The 23,590-nt window shown below is 40.6% G+C and overlaps 2 protein-coding genes and 1 pseudogene across 3 annotated transcripts; 2 read left to right on the plus strand and 1 right to left on the minus strand.

The window, feature by feature from the left end:
• On the plus strand, window positions 1-4,024 carry LOC146702894 (XK-related protein 8-like; annotated as a pseudogene). Its single transcript, XR_014921910.1, has 3 exons — window positions 1-711; window positions 1,696-1,883; window positions 1,968-4,024. The product of XR_014921910.1 is annotated as an XK-related protein 8-like (transcript).
• A 288-nt stretch (window positions 4,025-4,312) lies between these two features.
• LOC146702895 (XK-related protein 8-like) lies at window positions 4,313-9,060 on the plus strand. Its single transcript, XM_085465961.1, has 3 exons — window positions 4,313-4,816; window positions 5,199-5,389; window positions 7,064-9,060. The coding sequence occupies exons 1-3, from the start codon at window positions 4,509-4,511 to the stop codon at window positions 7,786-7,788; spliced, it is 1,224 nt and encodes a 407-aa protein (XP_085322087.1). The 5' UTR covers window positions 4,313-4,508; the 3' UTR covers window positions 7,789-9,060.
• A 1,599-nt stretch (window positions 9,061-10,659) lies between these two features.
• LOC146702896 (uncharacterized) lies at window positions 10,660-12,244 on the minus strand. Its single transcript, XM_085467221.1, has 5 exons — window positions 11,895-12,244; window positions 11,715-11,783; window positions 11,527-11,621; window positions 10,985-11,111; window positions 10,660-10,824 (listed from the first exon to the last, which is right to left on the minus strand). The coding sequence occupies exons 1-4, from the start codon at window positions 11,964-11,966 to the stop codon at window positions 11,003-11,005; spliced, it is 345 nt and encodes a 114-aa protein (XP_085323347.1). The 5' UTR covers window positions 11,967-12,244; the 3' UTR covers window positions 10,660-10,824; window positions 10,985-11,002.
• Window positions 12,245-23,590: the final 11,346 nt, after the last annotated feature.

Here is a 23,590-nt window from a genome sequence, read left to right on the forward strand (position 1 = left end):
GCTCAAAGCGGCCCGCATGCGCAAAAGAAGATGTCACACACAACGCGCTCTGTTTAGACCCAGAGCAACAGTATTGTTTGACTGATGGCCCTTAAAACCTGCATTAGCCGCGGTGGGCGTGGCCAACAATCACACAAACACACCCGTTCTTCTCTTTGGAAGTATTTTTTAGTTTTTAAACGTAATTTATTTGTCTTGGGGCGTAACATTAATTTACTGGAGCTCAAAATGTCAAACCCTCTGCAACTTCTCTTCATCGTGGTGAAGAAGACTGTGGAGCCACTTTGGGAGGAAAATAACGGTACACGACGTTAGCTGAAGGTTAGCTTCTCAGAAACAGGTAGCTCGAGTGGACAGCTAGCTGCTGAGAGAGGGAGGCTCAGCCATGGAGCGCGGAACTTTTTCAAAGTACTCCTGGACCGACTTCGTCTTCTCCGTGATCGGAGTGTGCACTTTTCTCTTAGACTGGGGCTCCGATGTTTGGGTGGCCACTGAGTTTTACTGCCGAGGAGACTTCTTCTGGTTCGGAGTCCTGGTTGGCCTCATGGTCCTGTCGTCCGTCGTGGTCCAGATGTTCAGTTGGTTCTGGTTCAAGTACGACCGAGAGCTGCCGGGCTTCAGCGCACAGACTGGGGCGAAAAGCGTGCTCTTCGGGGACAGAGTGAAGTTGTCTTGCCTGCTGCATGTTCTACAACTGGGCTTCCTCTTTAGGTAAACCCGCAGGTGCTTTAACGCAGAGTTCCCAACTCTCAGCTGTCACCGTAAGGAGAAGACTAAATGGCAGGATTTTATGGAAGTGTGGCAAGGTTAAAGCAGTTTTATTTTAGCTTTAACACTAGGTTTTTCATGTTTGAACAGCAACAGTGCACAGTCCATAAATTTAAAACTGAAATAAATTTTTAATTTGATAAACATCGGGGTAATGCAGCTGCTTGATTGTTCGGATGCGCGTCTTCTCCTTTTGAGTTTAAGACTCGTATTAAAACATATTTATTTGCTGAAGCCTCTGGCACTTTTTGAAAGGTTGGCTCTATTTTTCTGTTTTCTCTAATTCTCTATTTTTTTTTTTAATGTTTGATTTTATTTTCTGTTTATGCTATTTTATATGTACAGCACTTTGTGAACCCCGGTTTATTTTAAAGTGCTTTATGAATAAAGGTGTTATGGTATAGTAGTACCTGTTTTGAACATTTTAAAGTTTGGCACTGATAAATAAACTCAGGGTGCTAATAATTTAAAACAGTAAAACATCCCGGGTTTTAGCTTTAGGAGCTAAGTAAATGTAAAACACATCTGTTAAATGTTAGTAAGGTCATTTCATGTAATCACTCCGAATTCATCACTGAATCTGTTTCTCAATAAGTGTTTCAACAGCAGCTAAGGCCTCTGCCTGTTTGTTGTGAAAGTTTCCTTAGCATAGCTTTTTCACTTTCTTTATTTTCTAATCAAAAATGAAACCATATTTTTTCTTTAAAACACCTCAAGCCATGTACAAATGTCAGTGTCAGGTGTGGTAAGTTGTAAATCCAGTAAGTCTGAGCACAACTGACTGCATAAAAATGAATTAATGAGGTATGAAAAGCTCAGTCACACTGTTTTTGACCTCTCCTAATGAATCACACCCGATTATTTCCATGAGTTTGGTTTGTTCATTGCTGTGTCATTTTCTCACGCTGCTCTCCCATCCGCACTCAGACACATCTCCGCCATACGTCAGGGCTTTAGAGTCTGGTGGAGGAAAGAGGAAGGGTCAGAGTATGCTGTTTACCTGACACATGACCTGAGCATGCTCCGTCTTATCGAGACCTTCTGTGAGAGCGCACCTCAGCTCACCCTGATGATCCACGTCATACTTCGCACCAACAAGGCCAGGACAGTTCAGTGTGAGTTCTCTCTCTGTGAACAGCAAGCAAACATCACAGTTGTGCACTTGTTCACTTCCTCTTGGTTTGACTTCTGTTTTTCAGTTGTAAGTATTGCTGCTTCAACCACCTCCATAGCCTGGATGGTAGTGGATTACCACCGCTGCCTGCGTGCCTTCCTCATAGACAAAGCCAAGCAGGGATGGGGGTCCTCCTTAATCTATTTCCTGTGGAATCTGCTGCTAAGCAGAAGTGTCCTTTAGAGACTTTTCCATCCAGGACAGCACCCCGTCCTCGACACTTGTCAACAAACGCATGGCCTGCCACGCCACTAATTTTTACACAGATCAAAGAGTCCTCCGAAACCCTCACGGCACAAACGGTGCCGAGCCCCCTCATCTGTGATGTTTGGCTTTTTACTGAATGAAGCATCTGTTTCTGTTTCTCAGATTTGTGCTGCAGTTTTTTTCTGCAGGCTTAGTGCACTAAAATAGTTTTCCAATGTGCACTAAAACTCTGAAGTTTTCCCAGCCAAAGTGCACTTAAGAACATAAATGATTGACAAATTAAGATCAGACATTAGCTGGTCTCCAACTTGTAGCTTCATAGTCCAATGTGCACATAGGACAATATCACCTCTGCAAATGCGAATATTCCCACTGGTGCAAACATGTCTGAAGTGAACCATTCCCTTCTGTGGCTTCAAAGTACAGATTCTAAAATCGTACATGAAACAAGAAACTTGCAATAATAAACTTGTATTTACACTAAGTGTACTTTTACGTTCAAGCATAAACATACAGACAGTGTTTATATTGTAATAAAGGGGATTTCTGGATACATTTTTAACTGAAGTGTCAAATGAAATACCTGATGAGCACTCAGCTCAGTCCAGTGTTTACACAAAGATGCTCCCACAGTGGCTTCTTACAACCACAAATACTGTACTGTAACTATACAAACACTAGTCAGCCACAACATTAACACCACTTGCCTAATTATGTGTACATCCTCTCATGCTGTCAAAGCCTCTCAGACCTGCTGGGTTACCAACACAGGAGCTGTGAGAGCGTTTGATGGTTGGTAGGTTTATGGGTGTTCTCAGCAAATACAAAATCTGCTAAAGGTTTTAGTGTTGTGGCTAATGTATAAATTACGTTTGAAAAAAAATTGCATACAGGTTTAATTTTTCATTCTGTTTGAAGCAGGAATCGTTTGATAAGCTCAACCAAATCTGTTTGTGTGCTTTTTAATTGTGTTTTATTACTCCAGCCTGTTAGTAGCCTAAAGATTACTGTAAAGTGTGAGCAGAAAGACAGTTTTTCTATATAGGTGTTATAGTTCAGTTCACTTTAGGATTTCTAGAAATAGATTTAGAATAGAATTGTATTTATTCAGTATGTAATTATAAAAACTAAGCTATAAATGGTTTAATAAAGAGACTTGGTTAAAGAGTAAAATAAAAACAGCAATCTTACATTTGTACATTGTTTCTAGTGGGTTTTCTTTTTTACTAAAAGTGTGGGAGATCTGGATTTTCCCTCTAAATTGGAATTTGTTTTTGAAACACTGCAAAACTTGTTTCTGAGGTTTTAAATTACCTTTGTTATCATGTGTGTGTTTTATTTTATCTTGTTAGAGTTGCTGCTGGAACCTTTTTGAATGTAAATTTCACTGTAAGTTCGTTCGTTCATAGTTTCTTTTCAAAAGCTGGTCAAGTGTTTTAAATCCACTAGCTTGGTTTCTACTTTTTTCTTTTGTGTTGTAAAGCGAGTTCAGCTAACCTGCTGATTTGTCACAGACACGAATGTTTTAGATATTTCTCTGCATTTAGCTGCCAAATCTAGTGTTATTGTCGCTCATCCATCCACTATCTGTTTAGCTTGTTCAAATATGTCATGTGCCAAGATACTTTTACTTTAGTATACATGCAGAGCTGAAAGCACATCCTTCTCTCAGCTTTTTCAGTAAACCTGCCTCCACATCATCATTTACATCATTTACTATATGTTGAAACTCTGTTCTGTAAAAGAGTTGATAGTGTTTGGAGCCACTTTTTGGCATGCTGTCAGCTGGTATGAAAAGTTAAGGGGATTACTTCCTGTTAAACATTTACCTCATCTGTCCCGTGCAATTATTAAAGTAGTACCTAAGTTAAGTCACTTCTTTTTGTTTTTGTGTCTTTCTGCAAACCCAGATTACGAGCATCCGCACATCTTTTTACTGTAAGTCATTGGCTTACAGTAAAAAGATCTGGGCTTCCCCTTTAGGTAAACCAGCGGGTGCATTAATGCAGGGCTCCCACCTCACAGCTGTCAACCTGTGCCAGGTAAGGAGAAGACTAAAGGGCAGGATTTCTGGATGATGCTTAAAATATCCAGAAAGGAATTTCAGTTTCAGTCTTTCTGACAGTCATCCAAAGACGATGTTTACTGTTAGCGGGATATTCGCCAGCAGGAGGTGTGTATGTGTGTGAATTAACACAATGTGCCTTTAAGATAAGTTTCAGGACACGGGCTGGTTGGTAGGAGGGGTTTTGAAACTCTCAAATCTTGAGCTTACTTTTGTTATCTGTCTATATAAGTTGTCTTTCAGCTCATGCATCACATGCAGCTGTGTTAGAGGCACGCAGAGAGACGGGTGAACATGTCAGGCACTCAGGCTAACTTTAAATACTCCTGCTGGGACTTCCTCTTCACTTGTGTGGGCCTGCCGCTGTACCTGGTTGACATAGGGCTGGATATATGGACCGCTGTGTCCTTCTATAAGGAAAAGGCCTACGTGTGCCTTGCTGTTCTGCTGTTTCTGCTCCTGGTCTCGTCACTGCTCACTCAGGCTTACAGCTGGCTTTGGTATAGCTATGACAAGTTCAGGATGAAGACAAAGGTCGAGGGCTGGCCTACCAAGAGGCTGCTCAAACTGTTGCATGTTTTCCAGCTGGGCATCTACTTCAGGTAGTATTAAATTAATAAAGCGTGTTTAAAGTGCCTGTAGTGCAAGAACTCCATCAGGTTTGTGCATTAAACCACAAGAGTACAGATTTCATCATCTGTAGTGCTGTGGTTCTGTCAGTTTCATTTTATCTTATTTTTGAACTATTATGTGAAAATCAGCATTTATAACTTCCCGAATTCCCGAGTCATGCTTTAATTTTCTCTGTTTCACAAGATAAGCTACATTTTGTTTTCTTTCCTTCACTGTGTGTCGGGCAAACTGATTTCATTTGCTCACTTGCTTCCATAACAAGAATGCTTTCAGGAAAATTCAACTAGGTGTGTTTGACATTTGGATTTGCTTTACCTGGTTGTGACTCATTTATTATATTTTGGCTCTCAGGCACGCAGGAGTCCTGGAAAAGGCTGTAGAAAGCTTCCGCACAAAGCTCCCTGACCCTGAGGGTGTAGCTGTGTTTCTGAGCCAAGATCTGAGCATGTTGCGAATCGTAGAGACGTTTTCAGAGAGCGCCCCGCAGCTCACACTCATGCTCACCATCATTCTGCAGCAGGGCCATCTGGATCCTGTTACAGGTACAGTTTATTACTCGAGTTAAAGTCATGTATGTTTTGGGCAGAAATAGTGACACTGTAAAATAAATTCTTAATGAAAAACTAAATGGGGAGGCTCATTGCTACTTTAAAGTAAGTTTAAAGTCTTCAGATTATCAAAGATCAGCTCACCCATATTCACTTCAACTAAGCCGAAAGTATTTTTATGCTAGCAGTGTACTTAGACATAGAGTATGCACTTTTTGTACACAGTACAAATACAATATGCACAATACAAAAGTATTCAGCCACAGATCTTTGATCTCAGTGCCACCGTGTACAAAATAATTAAGGTAGCTAGCCACGCTGTCAAAAACATTTTTAAAAGAATGCTTTGCTCTAAAGAGCTCACTCAATTCAAGTGTGGTGCTGTAATATCAAGCCATAGTTCAGTAACCATTCAGTTTGTGAAATGTCTCCCCTCCCAGATATTCCTTTATCATCTGTAAGTGAAATTACTCCAACCTCAGTGTTTAGGAACCTCAGCAACCTGGACAGGAAGTGGCAGACCACATAAAGTTACACAACAGGGTCACCACGCGCTGAAACATTTTCCGGCGCTCGGCTAAAAGATTCAAAAACAAAGCCATGTTTATTGTACTTACATGTTTTTGTTTAAAGTATTATTCCTGATGAATTTCTGCCACATGCACAAAAATCTGATAAGAGTGAGAGACCAAAAACATGTATTTGGCCTAGAACGATTAGCCTAATCCAAACAAATACAGACACATGTTCTTCTGTGCCACAGTTTTAAAAAAAAACTTTTTAAAAAAAGTAATGTAATTTGTGTCCTTTGTAACTCCAGCTACCGATCACATGCATATCAAAAAATTTCTTGTGCAGGAAAATCCCTAACCATTAAAAGGAACAATGCTTGAAGAGGAACCCAAGACAGGTCATTGCCTTCCACATGACCCTCACAGAATCAGCTGATTTCCTTGTATAAGAACTCTGGCATATTTGTTGAAATCATGCAAAACTTTACCTTCACACTACAAATGCTTTGTGAGTTACAGGCTGGTGAAGTACACGGGAGTGGTTTTAAAGGTGATGTTGTTGATCTTCGATAACTCTTAAATACAGGCGATATCCACGTGAATTATTCAGCGCTGAAAAACATGTTTGAGCTCAAATCAATTTTACACCCACTTCAAATGTTACAAATTGAAAACTGATTTTTTTTAAATAACCACTAATCTAATGGCTTAAACCAGTGTTTCAATCACAAACCTGGACCAGTTTAATATCGGTGATGCTTGGGATGCATGGGATCCTTGTTCTTCTTCCTGATCATTCAGTTGGGAAAACTTAACAAAGTGCTTTTCAGGTTATTTTTATGTGAGTGATGGGGCCTGATCCAAACAGTTCTACCATATCAAAGGTCTGATTTTTATCTGCATTTTGAAGCCAACATTTTCAAATGTGTTTTTTCAGACCTAAAATTTTCATATGTGACTCTGTTGAAAACTGAGGCCTATGCTAGACTTTTGCACTTTTGCACAACCTGAACCTAAAATTTCTCTAAATATACCAAAGTTATGATACATTAAAAGTTGTTGATCTGGGACCAGGTTTGCTTGTCGTTATGTGGAGTGGCACACTTCACAACATTTCTCTTTGCTTGTTCTGACGCTGCCTCTCGTTCTCCCTCAGTTCTAAAAGCCGTCGGCTCAGCCTCAGCTATCGCCTTCACTGTGACGGCCTACCATCGCTCGCTGCGCTCCTTCCTGCCTGCCAAAGAAAACCAGAAGATAACCTCATCAGTCATCTACTTCATCTGGAACCTGGTTCTCATCTCTTCTCGTCTCACTGCTCTCGCTCTTTTCGCCTCCGTGCTGCCCTGCCTCATCTTTGCCCACTTCATCTGCTCTTGGTTGGTTTTATTCTTCTTCGCTTGGCGATCCAAGACGGACTTCATGGAAAGTCCTTGTGGAGAATGGCTTTATCGAGCCACTGTTGGCATCATTTGGTATTTCGACTGGTTTAATGTGGCCGAGGGGAAGACGCGGTACAGGACTGTGCTCTATCACGGGTATATACTGACTGATATTTGCATCCTCTGTGCTGTGTGGTGCTGGAAGATGAGCACAGATCCTCCTGATTTTGTGATAGAGCCCATGCACGCTTTAATCACAGGTGCCTGTGTTATTGCAGTTTACGTCCTCGGTCTAATACTTAAAATTATTTATTATAAAGTCTTCCATCCAAACCCTGACAAAGATGAGCTTAAAGGGGCCAGCACAAAGCAGCAACCTGAAGGTGAAGTGGGACTTTGTATGTTTGCAGCCGCAGCAAACGTGGCAGCTCATCATCCGCCCACCCCATCAGCACACTGCAATAAAAGAATGAGGAAGCTGGCCGAGAACTTTTACTCCTGATGTGCACTTGATATCCATGGGACGACTGGAAAGAGACCGAGTCATGTAGAATGTTTTATTTGAGATCACTTGGCTGTGTTTTCTAGGACTCTGACCTTTTGTCTGTTTTTGCCACAGATATAATGTCTCAAGGCATTATTCATCTTAATGTGGAGATGAATTTGAATATGCACTTTCTGCTGTGCATTAAATCATTTCACTGTGTGTCAAAACATTTCAACATATCAGTCGTAAATTAAAGGGTAAACGAGGTGGAAAATGAGAGGCTTTAATTATCAAATCTGTAATAAATAATTGTTGTTTACATGTGAAGAGATCCTTTTTCAAAGGCTCTTTCACTGGATCATCTTTTCTAAAGAATGTAACAGGTTAAAATTATTGTCAGCAGTGACTGAGTCTGCCATCCCTCCTCCCAGACAAGAAGGTTTCTACGAATGTCAACGTAATCAGTCTCACTGTGCTTAGCACTGGATTAAGTTGCTTCTACCATAAACTGAGGAGGCGTGTCAACAAAAAAACAGACATTTATAGCAATTTTTCCTCTTCACACAGTTAGCTGGTAGATGGCAGGCGTCTGACTGTGGGGTAACCTGCTGTATATGTCTTGTTGCCACATCAACATGTGGACATGCAATGAAAATATTCCTTACCCATGTGAGTAAAGGGGCTCTGTAGCTTCATGATTAGTGTGCGTTTGTTCCGGTTTTTCTTACTTCACTTTGATTTGTGCACGGCTGCAGGTGAGGCTGACACAGCGGAGCTCAATGAGCTCATCACACCTCCACTGCATATGACGTGTCGGGACCTGAGGTTGTGTTGTTGTGTGTGTGTGTGTGTGTGTGTGTGTGTAGCCGGCAGCTGAAAAGCTCTGGCCGAGAGTTCCTGGACATCCAAGCCAAATGTTTATCACTTGAAGAATCAGACTCCTTTTGAACATTATGTTGATGCTAAGTATGTATGTAAATATGGTGTCTGTATATATACAGCAGAACTGCTGCTGATGTGTCAAGATGATAAGCGAGCATCCGGCAGTGACAGGAAGTACCTGCTGGGAAGACGAAGACAATGTTCTTTTTAAACTGTGTTAAAAATTATTGTGGTTTTGATCTGACCTATGTATGAAATGGATCTGACGTTGAGGGGGCGTCATTAAATTTAAGCCCTGATGGTATAAAATATATGTTTATGCTTTGATTAAGTCGAAGATCATCAATTGCTGTCTGCGTACGCAGTGATCTTCCCACGCGTGCATTAAATCATTGTTTGACTTCACCCAGCCGGATCAGTGTGGTTATTCTTCGATTTACCTCTTGTACCCTTCCTCAATATTGAACCCTTAACAATGGCCTATATTTGTGACTGTGTTTCTTTTGTAGTTTATTCCTATATGAATATTAAAACTTGACTCAAAGTATTAAAAATGTATTTACATTGCTTTACAGAAAAAGGGAAAAATCATAGGACTGTGGGGGAAAGAGTGATTACCTCAGTTAAATAACTAGTGTTGACTATATTAGGTTCAGCTTTAAGGACCTCTGCATGTCTCCAAATGGCTTTGAATGTCTTTGAAATGAGAATATTACAAATAGAAAAAAAGAAAAGTGGACATCTGAACATTTCCACTAAACTTTACATTTGTGAAAACGACATTGGTTGTATTTATGAGGTTTCTACACAACACTTAAGCTTTAAATAATGTGCATTAAGTTTTTGTTGTCGTTATTGTTTTGAACCACTCGAATGCAAATCTAAACTCTGACATGAATGTTTTCTCCTTTTTTACAAAAGATGTTAGTTGTGAGTTCAGCTCACATGTTGATTAATCGAAGAAATGAATATTTTAGACATCAAATCTCTGTTTGTTGAAAACTTTTTCATCTCTTCAGTGTAATTACTAAAGTATTAAATCACTTCTTTTTCTTCTATGATGTTTTGTTCTGATTCAAGATGGCGCCGAGTATGGCAGCCTTGTCGCGAGCTCCCCCAAGCAACAGCTTTTTTCTGTGTTTAATTTTACTTTTCCTTCATTTTTTCGCGAGTAGCACATGTCTCCTTGTGTACGACCGACAAACCTTACTGGACATAAAAGACGGTCTTTCTTATAACTTTCCGGAGTTCAAGTTTTGCAACACGGACGCTCCGTTTGCAGACCCCCCATTCATCTCACCTGAGACGCCTTTGTTCTCTGGCCCTGGAGGCCGCAAACGCCGACGCAGAGGGAGAAGATCTGGCGTTCTGGTTCGACTGAGACGGCGCACTAACAGACCACCGTTACCCAGTTTATTACTGGCTAATGTGCAGTCTCTGGAGAACAAGCTGTGCGAGCTTCGGGCACGGATCTCATTCCAGCGAGAGATGCGGGACTGCTGCGTGATCTGCCTCACAGAAACCTGGCTATCGGACAAGGTACCGGACTCCGCAATACAACTACCGGGGTTCTCCGTGCATCGCGCGGACAGGTCACAGGATCTTACTGGGAAAAGCAGAGGCGGTGGTGTATGTTTCATGATCAACAACAGCTGGTGTGATTATGCGAACGTGCACCCGGTCAAATCCTTCTGCTCACCGGACCTAGAGTACCAGATGATTAAGTGCCGGCCATTCTGGCTACCGAGGGAATTTACAGCAGTGATTATTACGGCTGTTTACATTCCCCCACAAGCTGGATCTGTAAACAAAAACATATGAACTTTCATAAACACATTACGTAAATAATTCTATGTTTTAATCAATTACAATCTTTAAGACACAGAGTCAAATACTTTGTTGTAGATAACATAAAACAATTTTTAAATATATATATATATATATATATATATATATATATATATATATATATATATATATATATATATATATGTTAGTGTTCATCAGTTTGACACAAATAAATATGTCCATTTGAAGAAGATATTACACACCGGAGGCCTCAAGTATTGTCTGTGCAAATGTCCTTCGTGCCTGGGCCATCTCTTTTTTTGTCGTCAAAAATGTCATTTCTGGTTTATTTGGGAATGCTTCCATTACTACTTTGACCATCTGAAATAAAAACCCCCAAAAACAATTAATTGAAAACATCTGCAAATGTTACACTTCCTGTTTACACAATTTAACCTTTTAAGATTATTTTAACTTCCCCCACCCCATCTTCTTATCTAATTTCACAGAAAAATATTATTGCGTTAATGTGGTACCATACCATGATGACCATTACTCCTCAGCTAGAACCATCCCGTTGAAATGGATGTGTCAGTACTCCTCCTCGAAGTCTCACATTCACCCAGTCTGTTTTGTTGTAGCATGTCCTCCTCATTTTGAAGTATTCACTTTGTGAACATAACATACATCACATTTATATAATAATGAAAGATAAAAGTCACACAGAAAAAGACACATATAGTACATATCACTGTTTTTAATGGTGTGTCAGAAAGCCCTGTGCTCTACATTATGTTAGATGAAGTATCAAAATTATTAACATGTTCTTTTAAATCTACAAATGTTAACTGTCTCAAATGTATCACTGCTTAAACACTGTCAGTGTTTTTTTTATTATTTAAAATTACATATGTGTGTAATTTTGAATTATTTTTTTAAATTCTTTAAAGAACTGATAACCACAGATTTTATTAAACTTTAATCTACAACCATACGTTCACCTTTAGAAAAAGACCTCCTAAGTCCTCCTGTCACTTCTCTAATACTTCATGTTATTATATACATGTAATAACGCATAATTACCGGAATCTTTTGGCTGCACGGTCAGACTCTTCCTGCTCCAAAGAGTTTCTTGAAGGATCGACCAAATACAGACAGCTGTCATCTGCATTTATGTACTGCGATAGATATATAAATTTAAAAAGTACATAAATTTTCAATAATGTGTTATTGAAACAAACTGTTTTCACAGAAATGCTGCTCATACTAACCAGAAACTTCCAGTGTATATTTCCAATGTTCACAAAGGATAAAACGGCTCTGTAGTTGTCAAAGTTCACCTGTGACATATTAGGAATTAATTACAAATTTGCAACAATACCTTTTCCATTTCGAGACATTAATTAACTTTTAAAAAATTAATTCTAGAATATATAAAAAAATTTTTTTACCTTGGACAAGCTTTGTCTCCTGATTAGTTCTCTCTCTCCATAGAGGATCACACCGCTCGTGTAGTGGTTCATAATGTAGATATTATTCCCCTGATTTAGCCGAATGGCCCAGTGGTGCAGGAGACTTTCAATGACCTGAGGAGTATAATAAATAACCTTTTATTACTTTGTAAACATGATAAAGTTTTGGAATACAAAGTTTAATAAAGATTTTTTTTACTTACGTATACTCAGTATTCAGTCATGAGGATATGCCTGGAATGTCGATCTAAAGTAGTACTTACTGAATGTGTAGGGAAAAACTAATGTCCTGCCCCAGCTTTAACGTTAACCTTATGCAGTACTTTTTTTTTTTTTAAATAACTAGTTTACATACCTCTCCAACAAGCCAGCTGTGTGGTCTAAGGGTCAGGAACTCACTGTGATGTATGACAAAGTTGTTACCTCTAATCTGAGATGGGACCACAGAAACAACAACTTCCGTTTCCTGTTGTTTCCACAAATATGCGACCTGTGTTTCAACAAGACAATAGTAACTAAATTCAAATAATTCTTCTTATGAGAACATTCATTGTAATCAATTGCAACGGTTTTAAATCTAACTCAAATAAGTATTTAGTCAGCCACTGATTGTGCAAGTTCCCCCACTTAAAATGATGACAGAGGTCAGTAATTTGCTCCAGAGGTACACTTCAACTGTGAGAGACAGAATGTGAAAAAAAAATTCATGAATTCACATGGTAGGATTTGTAAAGAATTTATTCGTAAATCAGGGTGGAAAATAAGTATTTGGTCACCTCAAACAAGGAAAATCTCTGGCTCTCACAGACCTGTAACGTCTTCTGTAAGAAGCTTTTCTGTCCCCCACTCGTTACCTGTATGAATGGCACCTGTTTGAACTCATCATCTGTATAAAAGACACCTGTCCACAGCCTCAAACAGTCAGACTCCAAACTCCGCCATGGCCAAGACCAAAGAGCTTTCGAAGGACACCAGGAAAAGTATTGTAGACCTGCACCAGACTGGGAAGAGTGAATCTACAATAGGCAAGCAGCTTGGTGTGAAAAAATCAAGTGTGGGAGCAATCATCAGAAAATGGAAGACATACAAGACCACTGATAATCTCCCTCGATCTGGGGCTCCACGCAAGATCTCATCCCGTGGGGTCAAAATGATCATGAGAACGGTGAGCAAAGATCCCAGAACCACACGGGGGGACCTGGTGAATGACCTGCAGAGAGCTGGGACCAAAGTAACAAAGGTCACCATCAGTAACACACTACAACGGCAGGGAATCAAATCCCGCAGTGCCAGACGTGTTCCGCTGCTGAAGCCAGTGCATGTCCAGGCCCGTCTGAAGTTTGCCAGAGAGCACATGGATGATACAGCAGAGGATTGGGAGAATGTCATGTGGTCAGATGAAACCAAAGTAGAACTTTTTGGTATAAACTCAACTCGTCGTGTTTGGAGGAAGAAGAATACTGAGTTGCATCCCAAGAACACCATACCTACTGTGAAGCATGGGGGTGGAAACATCATGCTATGGGGCTGTTTTTCTGCCAAGGGGACAGGACGACTGATCCGTGTTAAGGACAGAATGAATGGGGCCATGTATCGTGAGATTTTGAGCCAAAACCTCCTTCCATCAGTGAGAACTTTGAAGATGAAACGAGGCTGGGTCTTCCAACATGACAATGATCCAAAACACACCGCAACAAAGGAGTGGCTCCGTAAGAAGCATTTGAAAGTCCTGGAGTGGCCTAGCCAGTCTCCAGACCTCAACCCCATAGAAAATCTGTGGCAGGAGTTGAAAGTCCATGTTGCTCGGCGACAGCCCCAAAACATCACTGCTCTCGAGAAGATCTGCATGGAGGAATGGGCCAAAATACCAGCTACTGTGTGTGCAAACCTGGTAAAGACCTATAGTAAACGTTTGACCTCTGTTATTGCCAACAAAGGTTATGTTACAAAGTATTGAGTTGTATTTTTGTTATTGACCAAATACTTATTTTCCACCCTGATTTACGAATAAATTCTTTACAAATCCTACCATGTGGATTCATGGATTTTTTTTTCACATTCTGTCTCTCACAGTTGATGTGTACCTCTGGTGCAAATTACTGACCTCTGTCATCATTTTAGGTGGGGGAACTTGCACAATCGGTGGCTGACTAAATACTTTTTTGCCCCACTGTATGTGTCAAGCAGGTACACAGGCCTTTTGTTTTGCATATTATTTTATTTCCACTTTAGGGAAGCTGTTGGCGTCTTTTTGTTTTAGTAATGTCTTTGATCTGGCTCAGCCGCCCGGCTCTCGTCCCCAACATTTTTCTTTTGTTAAGCTTACTGTTATCAGGGAATGGTAAATGAACAGTAAACCTTGCCTGATTACTAATATTTCCGTTTCCCTCTCATTGATTTATTTGGGTTGTCATGGAAGAAGTATTAAACAATGCCTTTTATTAGAACATAAGCATTGATATGCAGTAATTGTATTTGAATTAGTTAAATATGAGTGGGCAACTCTGACCATGACAAGACTGCATTTACTTTAAGGAATTAATAAAAAAAAATGTAGACATATTGTTGTCATTATTTTTAGTCTTCAATTTGATGTGTTTTTTCTTTAAGATAGTATCAGAAGTTGCTCCTCCACCATGAAAAAAAAACAGCTGCATGTATTCTTTTACTACATCCACGATTCTCCTCTGTGGTCTTCCTCACTCATCCTGTTTGGAGCTTAATGTTCAACATCCTTTATCTATTAAAATTACAGAAGTAGAAGAAAGTAATCATCAGAGCAGGAATCATGATAAATGATAAATAGATTACCAGTACATGAAAACATAACATTTGCATAATTTCTCTGATAACCCTGCATTGGATGGGTTTATTAACAGTGGGCTGAAATTGTACTATAGTCTGCTGATGAGGAACTTTTTTGAATGTTGAATTAAATGTCCTCCACAATCTGTATATGAATTGTCATTAAAACCATAGAGATTCTTACTTATAAAGGAAAGAAAAGTGTGACAATGCCCATCAACATATAGTGTATATTTTTTGAAACATTACAAAGATACATGTAATTCTGGGTTCACCTGAATTACAGATTAGACTGGTGGACAAACAGAGATGCTGTGTACAACTGGTGACAGCATCAGTGACAGGGATGCCAAAAGGAAGAACAAATTAATCAGCAAGGCTGGAAGCAGAATTAGGAGGCGTCATAGTCAGCTAGGGTCAGAGATCAATGAACAAATTTCCCACTTTCTTGGATAATGCATCACCCTCAAAAGGATTCAAAATTTGGGCCATCAAGAACAGTTCAGGAAACCGATTTTATTGTTTCGTCTGTGAAACTGTATAAATGAAATGTAAATTATGTTAAAGGCAAACACATTTGTAAGCAATAAGAAACAAACATGCTTTGCATTATGTCTTTAAACATCTGTATGGACTTGATAAAATATTTATTAACTGAATTTAAAAACATGTCTTACATAGTGGGAGTATTTCTTTTACTGATGATATTACATCCATCCATTCGCTTCCGCTTATCCTTTTCAGGGTCGCGGGGGGTGCTGGAGCCTATCCCAGCTGTCATAGGGCGAGAGGCAGGGTACACCCTGGACAGGTCGCCAGTCTGTCGCAGGGCTAACACATAGGGACAGACAACCATTCACACCCACATTCACACCTAGTGGCAATTTGGATTATCCAATTAACCTATCCCCACAAGTTGCATGTCTTTGGACGGTGGGAGGAAGCCGGAGTACCCGGAGAGAACCCACGCAAACACGGGGAGAACATGCACACTCCACACAGAAAGACCCCGGCCTGATGGTGGAATTGAACTCAGGACCTTCTTGCTGTGCGGCAACAGTGCTAACCACCGTGCCACCTGATGATATTACAATGATATGTATTTTCTGTGACTAAATAATGCTCTAACACATGGCAATAACAGCAGATGTGGCAATTTTGTAATTTGTTGTATAAATTTGATATTATTTTAGGCAGTATATTTTCTTAGCCTTTATCATACTCTGTCAACACAGCAATCTCAGAAACCGTACAGTATATTTGGCTGTGGATGACAGGGTGCAGAGTGGGGGTCACCCAGAGTCATAATCCAGTAAAATATCTGTGTCACCTCTTACAGTTTTCCTGTAATCTGAGCTCAAAGATGTTAATATGTGGAGTACAGTAAAGCACAATGGGAAGATTTTACTATGAATTTTCTGGAAATCCGTACAGTAATTTTGGCTGTGGATCACAGGGTGAAGAGTGGCGACAGCCTAGAGTCAGAATCCAGTGAAATATCTGCGTCACCTCTTATAGTTTTCCTGTAATCTGAGCTCAAAGATGTCAATATGTAGAGTACAGTAAAGCAAAATGGGAAGATTTTACTATCAATTTTCTCAAAAACCGTACAGTAAATGTGGCTGTGGATGACAGTGTGAAGAGTGGGGGTCACCCAGAGTCATAATCCAGTGAAATATCTGTGTCACCTCTTACAGTTTTCCTGTAATCTGAGGTCAAAGATGTTAATATGTGGAGTACAGTAAAGCACAATGGGAAGATTTTGCTATGAATTTTCTCAAAATCCGTACAGTAATTTTGGCTGTGGATCACAGGGTGCAGAGTGGGGGTCACCCAGAGTCATAATCCAGTGAGATATCTGTGTCACCTCTTATAGTTTTCCTGTAATCTGAGCTCAAAGATGAGAATATATAGAGTATAGTACAGTAAATTGTGCAAAGTTTACTATAAATTTTCTGGAAATCCGTACAGTAATTTTGGCTGTGGATCACAGGGTGAAGAGTGGAGACAGCCTAGAGTCAGAATCCAGTGAAATATCTGCATCACCTCTTACAGTTTTCCTGTAATCTGAGCTCAAAAATGTTAATATGTGGAGTACAGTAAAGCACAATGGGAAGATTTTGCTATGAATTTTCTCAAAAACCGTACAGTAATTTTTGGCTGTGGATCACAGGGTGAAGAGTGGCGACAGCCTAGAGTCATAATCCAGTGAGATATCTGTGTCACCTCTTACAGTTTTCCTGTAATCTGAGCTCAAAAATGAGAATATATAGAGTATAGTACAGTAAATTGTGCAAAGTTTACTATCAATTTTCTGGAAATCCGTACAGTAATTTTGGCTGTGGATCACAGGGTGAAGAGTGGCGACAGCCTAGAGTCAGAATCCAGTGAAATATCTGCGTCACCTCTTATAGTTTTCCTGTAATCTGAGCTCAAAAATGTCAATATGTAGAGTACAGTAAAGCAAAATGGGAAGATTTTACTATCAATTTTCTCAAAAACCGTACAGTAATTTTTGCTGTGGATGACAGTGTGAAGAGTGGGGGTCACCCAGAGTCATAATCCAGTGAAATATCTGTGTCACCTCTTACAGTTTTCCTGTAATCTGAGCTCAAAAATGAGAATATTAAGAGTACAGTAGAGTAAATTGGGCAAATTTTATTGTTAATTTTCTCTGAATCATACAGTAATTTTGGCTGTGGATCACAGGGGGGAAAGTGGAGATAAACCAAAACTGGGAGTGGATTGTGAAGTAAAATAGTGTCAGGACAGAAAACACTTTGTTTCTAAGCCAGTCGGCACCTATACCGTAATATGCGTAAGAGTAGTGCAACCACATTTTAGGTGCGGCTGGCGGGGCGGCTAGCTTGACTGTGACTTCGTAAGTGAGGGCTCACTTGACCGCAGTCTCACTGGACCCTTTACAGTTCGCATACCGCCACAACAGGTCCACTGATGATGCCATAGCCCTGACACTAAACACTGCCCTGTCACACCTGGAGAAGAGAGACACGTATGTGAGAATGCTGTTTGTAGATTACAGCTCAGCATTCAATACCATCGTTCCCTCGAAGCTGGACAGGAAACTGCAGGATCTAGGACTGAGCAGCTCCCTCTGCAGCTGGATCCTTAGCTTCCTGTCTGACAGACGCCAAGTGGTCAGACTGGGCAGCATCACCTCATCCCCCGTCACACTGAACACTGGTGCTCCACAGGGGTGTGTACTGAGCCCTCTCCTATACTCACTCTACACCTACGACTGCACAGCCACTAACAACTCCAACATCATTGTGAAGTTTGCGGACGACACTACAGTGGTGGGTCTTATCACCAATGGTGATGAGACGGCTTACAGGGAGGAGGTCAGCGCCCTGTCCCACTGGTGTCAAGACAACCATCTCACCCTCAACGTCGCAAAGACAAAGGAGTTGATAGTGGACTTCCGGAGGTGCAGAGAAGTACACACCCCCATCACCATCAGCGGCGCTGCTGTGGAGAGAGTGAGCAGCTTCCGGTTCCTTGGTGTACATCTGGCTGAGGATCTTACGTGGTCAGTACACACAAACAAAACAGTGAAGAAGGCGCAGCAGCGCCTCTTCTTTCTCAGGAGACTGAAAAGATTCGGCATGAGCCCCCGCATCCTCAGGACCTTCTATCACTGTGCCATTGAGAGCATCCTCACTGGATGCATCACCACCTGGTATGGCAACAGCACCGCCTACAACCGCAAAGCTCTCCAGCAAGTAGTGCGGTGCTCTGAACGGATAATTGGAGGTGAGCTTCCCTCCCTCCAAGACATCTACAGGAAGCGGTGCCTGAGGAAAGCGGGGAGGATCATCAAGGACTCCAGTCACCCCAGCCATAAACTGTTCAGACTGCTTCCATCAGGAAGGAGGTTCTGCAGCATCCGGTCCCGAACCAGCAGACTGAGAGACAGCTTTTTCCATCAGGCCATCAGACTGCTGAACACTTCATAGACACCTCAGCTTCACTACTGGAACTTTAACATTATGCACTCCATACTGTACAGTAATGCCACTGTTTTGCACATGTCTCACTCTGTATATTTTATTTTATTTATTTTATATATTTTATTTATTGTTTACTCTATTTAATTTGTAAAATATGTGTACACACACACACACACACACACACACACACACACACACACACACACACGTAGAAAAATATTTAGTATACACATCCAGAAATGCATATACTATTATATATTGTACATATATTTATTAGTTTCAGATGTAGCCATTCTTGTATTTTGCTTGTTTACATTATTGTATTTTGCACAACTCTGTTGCTTGTGAAGCTCGCACACAAGAATTTCACTCACATGTGCTGTACCAATGTACCTGCACATGTGATGTGACAATAAAAGTGATTTGATTTGATTTGATTTGTGTCTTTATTTCCACATAAACTGATGAAGCAGTAGTGATGGACTGCCTGACAGATGAGGTCAGCAGGAGTCTCTGTGAACTGTGATGTTTGTTGATGACACTGTGATATGTAGTGAGAGTAGGGAGCAGGTGAGGTGGAGGTGTGCTCTGGAGAGAAGATACAGCTTCTCTCCAACTGTGAAAACTTTGACATGAAGTCAGAGGTTCAGGACCAAACCACAGTAACTCCAGCAGCTGAGTCTGCTGCAATAAACCATCTATAGATTACATCATCGGTTTCACGTCTCCTTGTTGTAAAATATGCCTGTGTGTAGACTCATTTAAGAACTGGGAAAATGTTGATGCATGAGTCAAGTCTCAGTCTCCTGACTTACAATAACAAAAGTTTTCTTTCATTTGTTGTAACTGAATTTATTTGCTTCTTCTTGTGTGTGTGACAAAAATGCTGTTTTCCAGAGAAGCTGGTTATGTTTCATAATCGTTTGGCTCTCAGTCACAGAGGATTCATGGAAAACAAGAGAAACACACAGAGCTTCTACACAAAGTCAGTAAGAGTGTGTCCAGATTCCTGAACCATGATGTCCGCATGTTATGAATGTTCGTGGCAGTGCTCCATGGCTTATGTCATGTGCATGCTCACCATTTTTCCTTCAGCTGGATCCTGTGACAAGAGTTTATTACTCAAGCTAGGTCATGCAGATTTAGGCAAAAATTACCCCAGGACTGATATACTGATCAAGAGCTGAGCATCAGCATAGAGCACTCAGGTGTGTGTTAACAGACTGTTACACCTCCCAGGAGAAAATTCATCCCAAAGCCAGAGAGTGCAATGCTCAGAAAAACTGCCACAGCATGTTAAATATTAATGACAGTTGAATTAGAAAAGGGCTGAACAATTATTTTTTTCAATGGTTACCAGGAGAAAACCATTGTTCTCTTTCTCTGTGTATTTGCACAGCAGCAGATCTACAACAGAATGGCTGAAAAACAATTGAATGTTTGAATTGTCCAGCCACGAAGTCCAGATTCCATTTAATTTAAATGCTGTGGCAGAACCGTGAGAGAGCTGTGCACAAGAGAAACTTAGGATAACTTGATGATCCAAAACAACATTGTGTGATGTAGAAGAGTGGGTCAAAATTCCTTCGCAATGATGTGAGAGACTGATAACGTCATATAGAAAACTCCCTCGCTGAAACACATTCAGTTTCATTTTCCCACACTTCTTACTACTTTCAGTATTGCTTTGTCATTCATGTTTGCGTGACGGAGGTCACACACATTGTGTGTAAAACAGCCACACGCTGGATGTTGCAACACAGACTTCAAAGCAGCTGACTGCTGTTTCTTATGGGCTCATCATGATTCACTCAGGTTAACAGCTGGATGTGGTACAGCTGTGACAACTGAAGCCATCCACACGACCCACCTCCCACGTGATCTTAATTCGGTCATTCCCGATCACCTTAGCTGGTGTCACCCATTGGGGCTTCCAGCACACACATCAGCACAAATGTTGCTTTATACTATACCATATTGCCTGTTGTATTGGGTGCAAAAAATTAGGGCTGGGCAATGTGAGGAAAATCTCAAATAAGAACATTTCTGTTTTGCTGTATCACGATATATGTAAATAACCTAAAAATTCAATGTATCGCCCAGCCCTACTAGAAATACTTGTAAATATCTTCAAATACAGGAAGCTATCTGGGCAAAGTGATCTGGAACACGGAAAGTAGAATATCTAAACAAATGTAACCAGCTAACATCAAACACAGGTTATACTTTATTTATCTTCTGAGTTTTTTCACATACAGAAGGACAGTACTATGACATCCACTTCAAACTGGGAAATGATGCTATGATACATAATATTGAGACACACTATTCTAATCTTATATTACATTCTTAGCAAATTTACAGCAAATGAAACGAAGCACAAAGTCACAGTTGTTTTTTTTAATTTAATTTTTTATTTTAATTTGTGGTTTGACGCTGTTTCTTAACTCAAAATGTCCTGTTGTAATTGGACATTTTGAGATAAGAAACAGCGCCAAGCCCCAACAACACTTCCCTCATGGTGCTTTATATTGTCAGGTGAAGACCCTACAATAATGCACAAAAACGAACCCCCTAGAGCAAGCACATTGGCGACAGTGGGAAGGAAAAACTCACTTTTAAAAGAGAGAAACCTCCGGCAGAACCAGGCTCTGAGATGGGGGTGGCCATCTGCCTCGGCCAGTTAGTGATGAGGGAAGGAAGTTGGGGTTTTAAAATGTAATTTAGGTTGCTGAATTAAAAGAACATTTGACGCCAGTTTAAGAGTTTTGTAACAGAATCACGTGCACGTTTCAGTTCGATTTTAGCGTGCACATGAGAAAACCCTCAAGATGACATTTTGGCTCCTCAGCTTGGCATGTTTTTTGAATATGCTGACGACCGCTTCGTCAACCACTGGGTTGCTTGACCTCATTAACAGTATTGGAGAAGGCCACTTTTCACGGAGATCATTGGCTACTTTCAGGCCGAGTTGTTCAATGTTTTCCATGGACATTTTGTAGCTTTTGGACAAAATTTTGTTCCAGATCTTGTGGGAAAGCCTCTGTACAATAAACTCTGATGTTCCTGCATTCCATGTAGCTGCCTCATTTTCTCCCTTCATAGCGTGCATTACCAGATCTTTGGTGACATTTTTCACAGCCTCCTGGTACTCTTCCCTGTGTTTAGAGACACTAAGTACTCTTGTTGGTAATGCCAACAGGTGTTTGGTGAAGGTTGGGACAGTAATACTATCAAGCTGTTCCCTCAGATTGAAAATCAGATATTTTCCCTTGCAGTTGTGTCTTTTGCAAAGATCCTTGAGAATGGCCTTGTCTATGTTTTTCAGCCATTTGGGGGATAGATCCAAATGTTTCAGCTCAATTTCAGGCCAAATTTTTTCCATCAGGCGATCGCTGATGCAGTCAGCAGTGAGGCGCTCTGTGAAGAGCTTGTATTTAGTGGAGACTTGTTCTATGGCCTGTGAAACCACCAACTCAATCACTTTGTTGACACACAACTTTTCCCCACTCAGACAATCAGATGAGGACGACTCTGGGGTTGCCGTCTCCTGTGTTTCAGTCTGAGACTCTACTAATTCTTTTCTCTGCGTGTCCAGTTCTGTCTGCATTTCTGGTATGTTTGTCTCTGCCTGACTTTCTTTAATCTCGCTGGAGTCCTCACTCTGTGGCTGCAGAGCTTTCTTGTCCTCCTCCAGTTCTTTCTCTTCTTTCTCTGCATCCTGACATTTTGTGATGGCCTCTTTGACTTCTTCTTTTGTGTCCTTCACCACTTTCTGTTCTTCCAGGAGTTTCTTATTTTGTTCCTCCAGGACTTTTTTCTCCTGCTCCAGATTCTCTCTCAGTGTTTGTTCTTTCCACAGAGCATTCCACATAGTTTCTTTCAGATCTCTTTCATGTTTCTGGAGCTGCGTGAACTTGGCAGACAGAGTGTCCTTCTCCTGTTTCAGCATCAGGATTTCGTTGTCCCTCTGCTGAAGCTGCTCTTTCAGACAGTTCATCTCAAGGTCAAGGTTGCTGACCTTTTCCTGATCTGAACACGTCTGTTGCTCTTTTTCTTTGGTGGCGCTGCTCACCTGCGGTTTGCGCGACACTGATTCGTCAGTGACTCCTGCAGCTTGGTTCTCATACAGCTCCAGCTTGGTGCGCATGTTTGAAATTTGAGTCATCATCTGTTTGATTTGCTGTCTGGCTCTACTTTCACCCTCTTTTAAAAGTTTGTTTTCAGTCAGAGAGTTTTGCAAGGCTTTCCTAACCAGCATGAGGTTGTCGAGTGCACTCTTTGGCAGAGTGAAGACAAATTCTGGTTTTCCTTCCTGATTGCTCATTTTTGATATTTAACTTTGAAACAAATTTAGCGTGTTACACTAAATAAGATATTCAGATGTGAGTTCGATAATCAGATGTGAGTTCGATAATCAAATGTGAATCAGGGTTTGAAGTTGGCTGTAGCAGAACAAAAGTTCGTCTAGTGAATCGCTCGTGACTGTAAGTAAGAAACGTGCTTGACCAGTGTGCTGTTTCACCCCTATTTATAGAATTTTGGTGACTGTGATGTCATGGCCTCATTCTCTTTGCTTTGATGTTTGAAAATAGGTCCCGCCCATTGAAAATAGGTCCCGCCCACAGGCTCTCAGAATTTGTCAGTTAAATTCATACATTAATTTGAAATATGTTTTTGTTTATTTTTAAATTTTAATTCATCCCTCTTCTAAATTTAACCTAAGCCCATTTTCAGAGCGCTGCGTGTTCATCACAGCCATAAATATGTTAGAAATGAAGAGATTTCACTGTGTTCAAGTACCAGATTTAGTGCTAATTTTATTCAGTCATCCAGTGTTTGTTTAGCTTGTTCAAATGTTTCAGGTGCTGTAGAACATCTGATTAGTATTGTTCATTA

The sequence above is a fragment of the Copadichromis virginalis genome, linkage group LG8 (assembly GCF_057382275.1).
Source record: "Copadichromis virginalis isolate Kocher_CV1m ecotype Utaka linkage group LG8, C_Virginalis_male_GT1.1, whole genome shotgun sequence".
Lineage (NCBI taxonomy): Eukaryota > Metazoa > Chordata > Actinopteri > Cichliformes > Cichlidae > Copadichromis > Copadichromis virginalis.

Bases quoted from the DNA above. Each gene is read 5' to 3' on its own strand.
- LOC146702895 (XM_085465961.1), top strand. From the start codon at position 4,509: ATGTCAGGCACTCAGGCTAACTTTAAATACTCCTGCTGGGACTTCCTC. The intron at 4,817-5,198 runs GTAGTATTAAAT...TTTGGCTCTCAG, and splicing joins CAGCTGGGCATCTACTTCAG to GCACGCAGGAGTCCTGGAAA. The intron at 5,390-7,063 runs GTACAGTTTATT...GTTCTCCCTCAG, and splicing joins CCATCTGGATCCTGTTACAG to TTCTAAAAGCCGTCGGCTCA.
- LOC146702896 (XM_085467221.1), bottom strand. From the start codon at position 11,966: ATGAACCACTACACGAGCGGTGTGATCCTCTATGGAGAGAGAGAACTA. The intron at 11,622-11,714 runs GTTAGTATGAGC...TATCTATCGCAG, and splicing joins ATATACACTGGAAGTTTCTG to TACATAAATGCAGATGACAG. The intron at 11,112-11,526 runs GTAATTATGCGT...ATGTTCACAAAG, and splicing joins CGTGCAGCCAAAAGATTCCG to TGAATACTTCAAAATGAGGA.